At 41.2% G+C, this 13465-nt stretch overlaps 1 protein-coding gene across 1 annotated transcript; it reads left to right on the top strand.

The window, feature by feature from the left end:
• The first annotated feature begins 389 nt into the window (after nucleotides 1-389).
• On the top strand, nucleotides 390-12909 carry LOC144755596 (acidic mammalian chitinase-like). The gene is made up of 11 exons (XM_078644704.1): nucleotides 390-499; nucleotides 4810-4839; nucleotides 5846-6047; nucleotides 6523-6579; nucleotides 6685-6850; nucleotides 8760-8884; nucleotides 9232-9355; nucleotides 9534-9719; nucleotides 9834-9953; nucleotides 10056-10197; nucleotides 12397-12909. The coding sequence occupies exons 1-11, from the start codon at nucleotides 475-477 to the stop codon at nucleotides 12648-12650; spliced, it is 1431 nt and encodes a 476-aa protein (XP_078500830.1). The 5' UTR covers nucleotides 390-474; the 3' UTR covers nucleotides 12651-12909.
• Nucleotides 12910-13465: the final 556 nt, after the last annotated feature.

Here is a 13465-nt window from a genome sequence, read left to right as displayed (position 1 = left end):
TAACACTTCACTAGGTGGTAGATGGTCCTTGTACCCATTTGAAAACGTCGATAACACTAAATCAAGCATTCGATTCTGAAAGACGTCTTTGCACTGAATCTCAGATTGTTCTTCCTGGCAGCAAAACGGAAAAAACCTTTGCCAAGGTCAAAAAGATTAAGCAGCATGACTTGTGACTGCTATCATGCATAGTATGAGAATGAAACAACCACATAGACTACCAAGAGCTACATTGAGTGGTACGGTAACCCCTAGCTGCCTTCTGCAGGTACTCAGACTGTGGAAACATGATAGCACTGTTTGTTGAACTCTGGAGGCTTTGTTCTGTAGCAAGTCTAATATTGATACTTCGGCTGAAGATATGTAAAGCCAGTTTCCTACAGATTGTAATGTGATAACACTGGAATACTTTTGGGAACTTGATGTATAAAAAGGTAGCATGACACCGTCCTCAGTAGCAGCACAGTCGCAAACATGGGCAAGTTTCTTCTCCTCACCGGTGAGTATAAACCTCAGGCTCTTGAGTAATTTAGGAATAGCTGTCTTTGTCTCTGCCTTTTACTCTGGACAACAACATGTTTTTAAAATTTGGAGAGCACACCTGCTACTCAGAAGAGTGTCCTGGCACTAAAAGCTGGTGGAATTGAGAAACAAATTGAATATCCATAACTGTACTTGCTCATGGAAAACATGTTTTTAAAATCCTGAACTGAAAGTGATTATAGCCTTAAGGAAACGAGAAAGGGCTTTTCGATGCTTTGCTGCTTGTAAACTATGGCTCCTCCACCAACTAAGTTTCTGAAACAAGAAGTCATCAAATTAAGGTCAGACACGGAAAAAAAAAGATCTAGTAAGAATATATGTACAGAATGTATCCTAGAGATTAAAAGGCCAGATTTAGTTAACGCTCAAGGAATCATGTCTTGAATAGCATTTGTTTCTCAAGGGCAGCCAGTGCAGCTGACGCCTAGAAGGGGTCGGATGCGCTTCTCAGCAAAGACCAAAAATCCTAAGCACATCAATATTCTGAATAAATTGTATTTTAGCAGTAAGTTTATGGGGTAGCAATATAAACACTGTTGCAATAGTCAAGTCTTGAAATAATGCTGCAAAACCTGTATACGACATCCTAAAGGACAAAGGAGGAGATTTTCTTTACCAGTTTCAAAAAGGGAAACCATGTAGAAACCATTTTATTAATCTAGATTGACAGGGTAAGGTCGTCATCAAGCTAGAAAACTAGATTTCTGATTGTTTTACTGGAAGTCGGTGGATCACCCAACTCAGACCACCAATTATCATCAGACAACATCATATTATAAACTACTTCAGTTTTGTCAGGTTTATATTTCAAGACATTACAATGAATCCATTTAAGCTACTTCAGAAAGACAACTTTTAAAATAAGCCTGGTTGATTTCCATTGGGCCAGCTAACACAATGATTAGGCAGGTATTACAAGCATACATCATAAAACAAAGTAGCCAAATGCTCGGATCAGTAAAAAGGGAAGCATGATATAGATGTTAAATAGTGTAGGGCTCAGTAAGGAGCCTTGGGTAACCTCATGTTAACATCTGAAATTAAAGAGACTCTTTTGAGCACTTACGTTCTATTCTGTGTATAGGAGTTTAGCCAATCCCAAGCTATGCCTCTGACGCTGGTCATTTGGAGCCTTGGTTTTAGGACTTCATGAGATTTGTCTAAAACTGTAGACAAATCCAAAAGAATCCGAGCTGAACCATCCCCCTGATCTAGAACCCAGCACGGTTCATTACCCGCTGCTACCAGTGCCAATACTGTAGTGTTGTAGGATCGAAACCGGATTGCAGCAGGTCAAGAATGGAATTTGACAGTTGAGACACTATCGTTTACTTATTTCTCAAAAATATTAATGGCATAAGCAGTAAAATAATAGGGTGTTAGTTACTAGGAGTAGAAGAACAGGGTGATGGTTCTTTTAAAATTGCGCACCTATGCTGCTGCAAGAGAAGCATTGCATGGCCGAGTGAAGGGTGAGGCAAGCTTGTCAGTCTCCAGGTGCAGGATCCGAACTTGGCTGGAATAACACAAGAAGAACTGAATCTTATGGAAAGAACAAGCACTTTCAAAAGATCAAGGGTGAAAGTCAGTCCACAAGTAGATGATTGAATGAGCGGATGCCTCACTAAGCCATTTACTTGTAAATAAGAGGGTCCAGGTTGGAACTTACTCAGGTATATCGCTTTTTGATTTCTCCAGAAAGTGGTATGCTTGGTTCTTGCATGTATCTTCGTAGTTCGAAATAACATGAACATTACATCTCCACCAGATACATAAATTAGTGATATTAAAATTATATATATATATATAAAAATATATTTAGTGGAGTTTTTTACAAATTTAATTTTATGACTCGAAAACCTGGATTCAGCCAGTTTAATGATCTCTGGCACAGGGCAACTAGATATGGTGACTTGTTTTCAGTACTGTAGACTTGTTGTCATATACACCAAGCTTCTTACATTCTTTTTTTTTAAATGGAGTAAATCATCCAAAAATGAAGGTCTATTACTGTTAAAGGGTATGATGCACTGACTTACAGATATGCCACATGAATCCAAAGAGGCTGTTTACAAATTAGAATGGAGACCTCAGCCTCCTAGTAGTCTACATACACTGAAATGATAGTAATGAGTGGTCATAAAAGTATTTTTAGGAATTAGGCATGTGCTTCACCCTGTTGCTCTTAGAGCAGGGGACTATAAACCCTTTGGGATGTGGAGAAATATCCCAGAGCTTTTGATTACATGATAGCTGATGCATTATATTAATGCAGTCACTCAGTTTATATACTAGGTACCAGTCGTAAGCTGCTGGTGGTGATAACCTATGTTTGACTGACCATTGTAGGCAGATGTTTGTTGGTGGCGAAAATGAAAGCAACAGCTATTGTTTTGTAATGCAGATTTATAAAGGGCACTATCGCCCGGATTGGTATTCTGGTGCTGAGCAGGTGTGAGCCTAGCCAGATCTAGGGCCTAGTGGGACTAATCAAAGCCTTGCCTTCAGCATCTTCTGGAATTCAAATGTGAGGAAGAGGCTCTTATGTATAGCTGCAGGTTGTTCCATACTTTAGTAGAGATATAGGAGAATGCTTGATCTCTCCCCTCCATGCCTCCCCACTGGATCTGGTTTTCCATATGCATGGGATGTGTGCCAGTAGATGTCCGGATGAGTGGAGGTGTCTGGAAAGTTTGTGAAAGAAGATACAGTTGTTGAGATCAGGTGGGCCAGTGTTATGCAGTGCCTTGAAAGTGTGGGTGAGGAGTTTGAATTGTGCTCATTTGAGAATTGGGAAGCAAGTGGAGCTTTTTCTGGTGTCATGTGAGGTGAGTGCATCATTGTAGGTTGAGAGTAATTCTGGCCACCAAGTTCTGAATGGCCTGCAGCCTTCTGGCGATTCCTTTTTGTTGATCACGTCATAGAGGGGTTTCTGTAGTCCAGCTTGCTTGTGACCAGGGTGTGCGTGAGTGTTCTCTCTGTGCTGATTGGGAGCCATATGAAAATCTTCCTCCGCATCTTCAGGGTATGGAATCAAGGGGATGTGATGGCCTTGACTATTAGTTATACAATTAAAATAAACACTTAGTTTTAAAGATCATAAAGTAGTTTACATGCACCCATAAGCAATTTATATGTGAATGGTTAAATTAAATATAAGTAAGGTCTACTATGTAATGTTTTGCTAGATCATGAATTTACAGCCACAGTTGATATACAAGTCTAAATTTTACAAGAAAATATATTTTTTTAACATTCCAAATACTTGCCTTTAATGCCATAATAAATGTCCTATAGAATGCTTAGACTACCTTAACATAGATTGGGTTACTCATGTTAAAATTTTATAACTAACTGCCATGCTTCTTGTGACAGCTATTTTCAGGCAATTATATGTTAGTGTTCAGTGTGCAAACTAATATTGATAGTATTCTGTTTGTGATATATTTATTAACAGCCTTAATCATGACAACTGCATCATACTTTCATAAACACAAATTGTATTTGAGTTTTATGAAGTGCATGTGTCTCCTTATGGCTAGTTCAGAGAACTGCTTTGTTCAGCAAAGATTATGAATCTTACGTAGATTCTTAACAACAGTCCTTTAGTAGAGATGGGATACAAATTTTCTGAATCAAAAATCCCCTGATTCTGGTGTTATTTTCGAATTCATGTCAACAATATTTTATTAATATAACCAGTATCTCCTGGAAGTACATACATATTATCAAATTGTCATTGTAGAACTATTCTAGGCTATAATTAGAAATATTTAGCAAGAAAACTATAATGTGGCATTGAGTTACTATTAATTCAAGGCATGCCTAAAGAACAATTTTTGATCCCTAAATATATCCTTCTTAATATCCAATATGCTTGTCATGTGGTTTTCATGAAATGTTAAAATGATCTACAACAGAAAATTCTAAATTGACGTGGCACCGAATCACTCCTAACTGCTCAAAATGACCAAAAAGAAATGACTGGTCAGAGCACCAGTCACTGCTGACAGCCAAGTGAGGAATACCTTCTGTTCAGGTTTTTAAGACTCAAGGAAAGAAGACTTTGGTAGACAGTGACTTTTCATGGTGACAGCAGCACAAACATCTAAAGTTTCTGTAGAGTGTGATGTCCTTAAAACAGGAAGTTTTCTTAATGAAGCAAATTAAATTGTCTTTTGAATTCTGCTCCTAAACACTCCACTTGCTGTGGCTGTTGCCCTCTTCTCATTGCTATATTGTAACCAAATTTTTACCTCCATGCAGGTTTGGCTCTGCTGCTCAATGCCCAGATAGGTAAGTGGCCTTCATTACTTGTTTCTGTTCCTCAGATAGATGTGTGCATCGGATAGGGCTAAGTGAGTTGAAAATAGCACCCTCATTGTAAATGTCACTTTAGTTATGGCCACATTCTACCCCTGCCACCTAAAGCACTCTTTGAAGTTTAATTAATTAGCTTGAGAGTTTTATTTTTTATAAGTGGCCCTTAGATCAAAGCCTCAGTTAAGCCCATATATGTGAGCCTCACCCTGCAATTTAACTTCTGTGCCTGGGCTTGAATTCAACCTTCCTGCTGTAATACTGTGAGTTTGAATGACCTGGTAGTTTTGTGTAGTCTGAAGGTGATGGTGACTCAATACATGTGCTTAGTCTCAAGGACGTTCAGTGTTAGCACTGTGATACTTTTCTGACAGTGTAAACCATAGAGATAACTGATTTGGCTCACGCAAACAAAGCATTCCTATCAGAGTCAAAAATGTTTGACTTGACCTAATTGAGCTACAAGTATTTCTGAAGAGACACCTTAACGAATTGTTGGGGTCTTACCGCCTCTGATCATGTGACACTTTCTGTGATGTAAGGCATGAACATCAGATTTTTAATTTTAAGGAGAGTTCTTGCACTTTTACCTCTCTCTCAACATTCTTCCCATGTTCTCCCAAAAAGCCTAATGAGGGAATTCAAATACCATAATTAGGGGCCCTCAAAGTCTGTGTGAGAAGATGCGGTCAAACAGCATTGGCCATTAGGAACTGCCCATGGACTATGAATACTAGGAGACAGCTCTAGTGTAGTCTGTCAACTATTGTGCCTTGCACAGTATTCTGGTTGCTGCATGCCTCCGTTTTATTATTTTTTCAGCAGCTGGGAGACTTGACAATGTAGTTAGGAATGGGAAAACACTGTATGGGAAGATGTCTGTGAAAAATATTACCTACTAGGGCATGCAATCCAATTGATAGTGCCTGACAGAAAATGTTAAGTGTGTGAAATAACTCCCTTAATCCTATTCACAATGCAGGCTCTGCCTACCAGCTGACATGCTACTTCACCAACTGGGCCCAGTACAGGCCAGGCCTTGGAAAATTCAAGCCAGACAACATCGATCCATGCCTGTGTACTCACCTGATCTACGCCTTTGCTGGAATGTCTAACAACCAAATCGCAACAATTGAGTGGAATGACGTGACTCTCTACAGCTCCTTTCAGAACCTCAAGAACCAGTAAGTAATTGACCACAGCGGTAACTCTACAGTTACATTTGTGACTTAAAGGGTCTCAAAGAATAACAAAGAGGAGATCAAATGGTTAGTCAAAGTCTCCTGTTCTCTGGAGATAATCATTATGTAACACATCTATCTGATGAAGAATCAATAAGTAGATATGAGTTAATAACCAGGCTAATCATATTGTTAATGCATGCATGATTTGCGGGAAGTAAATTACAGACCTAAAGCTAAGATGAGAAGGTGAAATCTGAGTGTCCTGGACAGGTGATGCTCACTTCAGACCGTATTATTCACTGAATGACAGTATTTCAGTACAGGACGAATATGTATTTCAATCACGGTTGCATTTCAGGAGTCTTTTTATTCAAATGAGTGCACCTTCCTCTTGTTGTATGTTTTAATGGTACATCATAATTTATGACAAAGATTGCGTACTTAAACCTATTTCTTCACATCATTTTATCTATAGGAATGGAGCACTGAAGACTCTCCTGGCGATTGGTGGTTGGAACTTTGGTACAGCACCGTGAGTTTTAAAAATTTGGTGGCTGCAATTACGTCCATTACCCACTTTGCACAGTGCCAGCACTCTTCAAAAGGACCCTGACCCTTTCATTTTTCTCCTTTTTAGATTCACTGCCATGGTTTCAACTTCACAGAACCGTCAGACCTTCATCACCTCTGTCATCAGCTTCCTGCGTCAGTATGGGTTTGACGGGTTGGACTTTGACTGGGAGTACCCTGGATCCAGAGGAAGCCCACCCCAGGACAAACAACTCTTCACTACTCTGGTCCAGGTGAGGAAGAGGAATCATACCTCTGGTTTACCAAAGTCAAAGCCTCTGGTGAAGAAAGGAACACCAGCTTGCACAGGCAGAAGGACACAAGCCAGATGGTGAGGGGGCAAGAGTAGCAGTGAGTTGAATCGATAAGCATACGAGCCTGTACGTTTGAGTATGGATACCTGAGGATTCATCTCCAGGGACATAGGGTTTGCAGTCAGTGGAGAGGCAATGGTGTAGGCCAGCCATTGGGAAGGCCAGGGGAAAAAAGGAACAACTTGACATTGAGGAGACAACTGAGTCATCCACTCTGTCAGCCAGACATCTGGATTGCAGAGATATGGGAGCAAGCAAATGAGCAGGGAGATAAGGTAGCCAGCTACCAAGCAGGTAGCAAGGTCACCAGGCAATTTTGGGGTGTACAAGGGCGTCGGCCAGTTGTTGCCGATACCAGTGCCACATCCATCCCGCAGGGCAAAGAGTACCATTCAGCAACAGGGAGACAATGGTACAAAGCTATCAATAGACGGACAAGGGTTCCACCTACTGCATGAGAGACGAGGGTGCTAACTAGCAAGTGGAGTGATAGTGATGTCAGACAGCGAAAAAAGCACCAGACAGTCCTTGCTGTCTTAATGACTGGTGGGAATCGGAGTATCAGTTGTAAAGACACGGGTGGCGGAGAGACTAGAAAATAGTGCCATACAATGGTTTAGGAGACTGGAAGGATGCATGCAGCAGTTAGGGACACTGAGTCTGCAAGGCAGCCCTTGAGGAGGCTGGGGAAGTGCGCACTAGACACTGAGGAGGGGTGCTCCAAGCAGGCATAAGGATGACTGGGTGATGTAGGGCTTCTCCAGGATGCTGCAGAGGAAACTAGAGGTGCTAACCAGCTGAGTCGTCAAGAACACTAGCGATCAAGGGGGCAAATAAAGGAGCCAACCTGGAAAAAAGGTGTCAGGAAGGCAATGGGAAGGCTAGAACATCTACCACTTGGGGGTGGAATAACTTAACCTCTGGCAGGCAAAATATTAGTTAGTGGACCTGCAGGCTGCAATACCATTTTAAAGAGTACTGCTGTCTGCAGATCGTCTCTTTAATCTCATCTAAGAATGATATTTAGACTATTGTTTGACTTTTTATGACTTTCTACTCCATTTTTTAAAAGTCTGGAAACAAGCGCATAAAACAAAAATATAGACTCTACAAATGTTATTTTCATTCTGACAAAAAAAGCTCATACTAAGCTTAAAATGTGAAAAATGTGTTTCTATTAACTTCTCTCAATTCAACAAGGATATCTTAAAATATATATATGCAGCTTAGCTCACCCAACTGCTGCAGGGCTAGCATCCCTGCCTGTGACACTCTGGAGAACTGCCATATTCTTATATACAGAGTTTGAAATAATTCTAGGGGTTTCTGAGTAGCTACCCCTACCCCTTCTTTGCATCTTGATTCATCTGCTTTTCCCAATGGTTGGATTTTCTTTTCCACTTTGATGGTGGAGTTCAATTGTTTCCAAAGCAAATGTCAATCAGATCCTTGTTTAATGAATATTGTACTGACACCCACCATAGCTCTGATCCTCCGGGAACTTTGGACATTTCCAGGGACATGGGCATGGTGGCTTTTTCTCTTTTCTCTGATGAGATGTTGAAAGCAGGTGTAAATCCTCAGCTCCTGGCCTACGTGGAGCTGTCTCCCCCTCCTGCTGGAGAGGCTTGCACTTTCTAGAACAAGAAGCCCTTCTGTAAGGAATGATTTAAAAAAAGACTGTATATTGTGCTAGAAGAAATGTTTTCAATTAATCATTACCCAGGCTGTCTGAAGAGAGGTCTTTTTGATGAATTTACCCATAAATGCTAGAGTAACCATTCCCTCCATTATAAACTCTATTTTCAATTTCTTCCTTTCTTTATAGGAAATGCGGGCAGCCTTTGAGCAGGAGGCAACTCAGAGCAACAAGCCCAGGCTCATGGTCACAGCTGCTGTGGCTGCAGGCATCTCTAATATCCAGGCTGGGTATCAGATCCCTCAGCTCTCCGCGTGAGTACAGTCTTCTTTCTGGGGATGCATTTAATAATGTTGTATTCAGGAGCACCAATAATCATTACACATTAAAATGTGAAAGTTTAATGATTAGAAGGTTGGTCTTAATGCTCACAGTCTGTGTGCATTCTGGCAGTAAATGAGATGGGCAAGAAGAGTAGGCAGCTACATGACAGGCATCTAATAGGAAATCCAAACACTAAAGAACAACCTGACCTGCTGGTGCATCAGGATAGTACAACCACAGGAAATATAACTGTATCTGCCAATTATCCTGTATATTCTGTACAGTGCCCTTAAGATATAGTACAGCAGCCTATTTACGCATATGCCTTTTCCGACAGGGCTCTGGACTACATTCATGTGATGACCTATGATTTGCACGGATCCTGGGAGGGATACACGGGGGAGAACAGCCCCTTGTACACCAACCCTTCTGCCACTGGGGCAAACGCTTACTTGAATGTCGTAAGTATAGTGACAGACCAAAAGTGATGACATGCTGTTTAGTCACTGTCTGATATTTTGAATTAATCTTTGTCAAGTGCCCAGTTTGAGAGACTCTCAAAGTATGTACGAACTTGTTATGACATTTTATGCACCACTCACAAAGAATTTAACTTGAAAACAACTAATATCCTTGTAGGATTACGTCATGAACTACTGGCTGAATAATGGTGCCCCAGCTTCTAAACTCATTGTTGGATTTCCCACCTATGGACACACTTTTATTCTGAGCAATCCATCCAACAACGGCATTGCAGCCCCAACATCTGGAGCTGGTCCTGCGGGGCCATATACCAGACAAGCTGGGTTCTGGGCCTACTATGAGGTACTGTACTTTGAGACATTCATTGACTTTGGAGTTATTTCTGGCCAATACATTATACCACTCAAAACTAAAATAAAACTAATGAACATTTATTACAACCTCTAATCTTTACAGATCTGCACATTCCTGAAGAATGGAGCTACTGATAACTGGTCATCTGCTGAAGATGTTCCCTACGCATACCAGGGCAACCAGTGGCTTGGATACGACAATGTGAAGAGTTTCACGCTCAAGGTATTCTTTACAGATTGGCCTGTTCCATGATATTTTGCAAAGGCTGGAGGCAACACAAATTAACTGATGTTCATAGCAGTACGTTCCATCTAATTCTTACAGGCTCAGTGGCTGATGAAGAACAACCTGGCTGGTGCATTGGTCTGGGCCATTGACCTGGATGACTTTACTGGCACATTCTGCAACCAGGGCAAGTTTCCTCTGATCACTGCCTTGAAGACTACTCTTGGAGTACAAGCTTCAGGTGAGGAATGATCATACATTTGAAGGACATCTTCCTGTCTTCTTTCTTCTCAGTTTTCCTCTTTTATGAAACTGAGCGCTTAATGAGGATTTCAGTTTATGCATGTATTATACATAGAATGACAGGGTATAGTATTGTAAAAAGAGGATTTGTGGTAAAGTTTAACAACACAAATCTAACTGGGAATTTCCTATACGACTTTAATAGAAGTACATAATAAATTTGAATCTAGCCAGAGTTTGCCACCAGTAGCTTTTCTCCTGTACAGTGTCCCCCACCCTCGCCCACTAAGGGTTTATTCTGTCTTGTGGGAATTGAAACACCAGTGCACTCCAAACTGGACAGGCTGACACTGGCAGCAAAATGATTTTTTTAATGTAGTACTACTAATACCTAGGGCCAGATGTAGGTAAATTTTATTTTCCGACCTCTTAAATACCGAGTCATACCGACTCGGTATTTCAGAGGTCGGAAAATAAAAATACCGAGATGTAGGTAATTGCAGATGTGCAATTACCGAATCGGAAACAGTCGGTAATTTCCGATGCGGTAAATACCGACCGGTAAATGCCCATGCATTCCTATGGGCTTTGAAGCCCATAGGAATGATTGGGCATTTACCGGTCGGTATTTACCGCGTCGGAAAATACCGACTGTCACAAGGGTGCAGGGGGTGTCACTTTGACACCCTCTGGCACCCCCAAAAGAGGCTCGGGTGCCATGTGGCAGGCATACCTGCCCTAAGGGCAGGTCTGCCTGTCATATGGCATAGGTGTGCATGCACACATGTGCATGCACACCAGAATCGGTATTTTACCATCAAGTATTATTTGATGGTAAAATACCGATTTTGTACTGCTTGTGGGACTCAGAAGAGTCCCACTTACATACCAATTTACCGGAATCCGTAATGTTACCGACTCGGTATTTTACATACTCGGTAAATTTACCTATCGGTAAATTTACCGAGTCTCTAAATTACAGGGACCTACATGTCAAATTGCTTTTACCGGGTGGTAACGGCCGAATTCGGCCGTTACCACCCGGTAAAAGCCTACCTACATCTGGCCCTAAATGTTGTGTGAGACACAGACATCATTGTAATGTATTCATTTAACCTGCTAAATCACTTTAAAGTTTAATGAATGCATGACTACCGCCCTATTTGGGGTGTACCACCACATGTACACTCTAAATAGGATGGATGGGAACTCTGTCAAACTCTACATAGCACCCTAAGCATGTAATAAAACTGAGATCCTTAAAGCGTAAAGGAAAAGGAATTGAACACCTGTCTCAGAAGCACCTAGCATTTAGGTTCAGAACAATAAGGTTGCTTTACCGAGCTGGGAGGGTCTCTGGCTGTTTAAAACCTCATGTGCTTAATAAAGATTTTTGACAGAGGAATGAATGTGGTATCTGCGTAATCTGGAACCCGATTGTTCTTATTCCAAAGAAACAAAGCTTGTTCCCGTAGATATGGTGTGAAGCCGGGACCGTGGACGGTTGTCCCCTCCGGTGGTTGCTCACAGTCAGACAGCATAAGTCCATCTGACGCATAAAAGGGTCATAAAGCAGGTCCATATGATCTGTGCAAAAGCTGGGGTTGTGAAAGTGGATTTGGTAGCTTAATGTATGCAACAGTTTTTCAACACTATGGGTGGAGACAATGTAGAATTTGGGTTTCATAATGCAAACATGGTACACCTGGGAGCAAACATTTGTAGAAAGGTGAAGTTGTGTTAAAGGCACATCTGCCCTGGCTTCAGTAACCGGGGGCTTGGCAGACTAGATGCATAGTATTGTGCCTGTGTCTGGGTGTGTTTCTATTATGTTTGTGCCTGGCTTCTTGGAATGAAGTACCTTATTTCCGTGCCCCGATGAGGATTCATCGTATTCTTTTTCTGTGCCTTTCCTCTCCAGTAAGACTATGTGTTCTCAAAACCTCAGAACCATGCTATCTGTTGCATTTCACCGCCACAAGATGCTCAGGAAATTGGGATGGCACAGGTCCACATTCTGGGCATGCCATACAGAACCAATTGGCAGTATTTAAAAAAGAAACATTCATAATTACGAAGTGGAAATTTAAGTAGGCTGCAACATTAGATTCTTGGGCTAATTTAGTAGACTGTGTTTGACTAGAGTTTGATTGCAGAGTATTTCCCTAACTGGTACCTTTTATTCATGCCCTTTTAGGTTGTACTGCCCCTGCAGTTCCAGTCACAGCAGCTCCAGCCCCCAGTGGTGGTGGTGGAGGCAGCAGCGGTGGCAGCAGTGGTGGCAGCAGCTCTGGTGGCAGTGGATTCTGTGCTGGTAAAGCCAACGGCCTCTACCCGAACCCAACATTGAAGAACGGCTTCTACAACTGCTTGAATGGAAATACCTATCAACAGGCTTGTCAGACCGGCTTAGTCTTTGATGCCAGCTGTTCCTGCTGCAACTGGCCATGATTAAATTCACACTACTGAGCACATTGCATGGCATTCTTCCACCGTATGTTCTTCTGTAATGGGGTGTGGCAACGCTTTCTTACCACATTGAGCAACCTGACTGTATGCCAAGCATAGTGCAAATGTCTTCTGAATACATTATATGAATGGTCTTCATCTCATCTTCTGCAATAAATGCCTTGTGTTTTCTTGTAGTTTTGCAATTCATCTCTGTATCAGGTACATCGTGTGCGACAAAATAAAGTATGTTAAAAATCCATGCTTCTTTTTCAGCTTTCAGTTTTAAAAGCAATCGATTCAAACTTCCAGTTTCTGTAATTTTTACAATCATTTCCTCTTTACGGGTGAGCCATACTACATCACTATTGCTAAAATTACCAATTATGAATATGCATATGAAAAAATATTTGAGTGACTAAAGGTGTGTAATTACAGAGTGTGAATATACAAGATTCACCCAAAGGAGTCCTATGCCTAAAAGAAAAACAAAACAGAAGATATAATATTTTGTACAATTTGTTCAAAGGGTGGAGAGGCGCTGGAAAGGTGAACCGTTAGGTACATTTGTGACAAATTTGAAATGTAGACAAGAGTAACTGACTTATGTTTGAATGAAGTTGTAAGTCATTCACAGTTTATGGAGCAGTTTTCTCAGTTTGCGAACCTCTGAGTGGTAAAATAAGTCACTTTTCTACTACCCTTTTAACTTTGAGTTACTTACAGAAATTTACATGCAAACCATGTTCTAAATCATAAAAATGAATGAAGAGTAATCCTGGTCAGGCCATAGTGCCAGAGACAAAAAAAACAGCGCC

This window comes from Lissotriton helveticus, chromosome 5_1 (assembly GCF_964261635.1).
Source record: "Lissotriton helveticus chromosome 5_1, aLisHel1.1, whole genome shotgun sequence".
Taxonomy (NCBI): domain Eukaryota; kingdom Metazoa; phylum Chordata; class Amphibia; order Caudata; family Salamandridae; genus Lissotriton; species Lissotriton helveticus.
The sequence above is the reverse complement of the archived record's forward strand: the minus strand, read 5'-3'. Positions and strand labels throughout refer to the sequence as shown.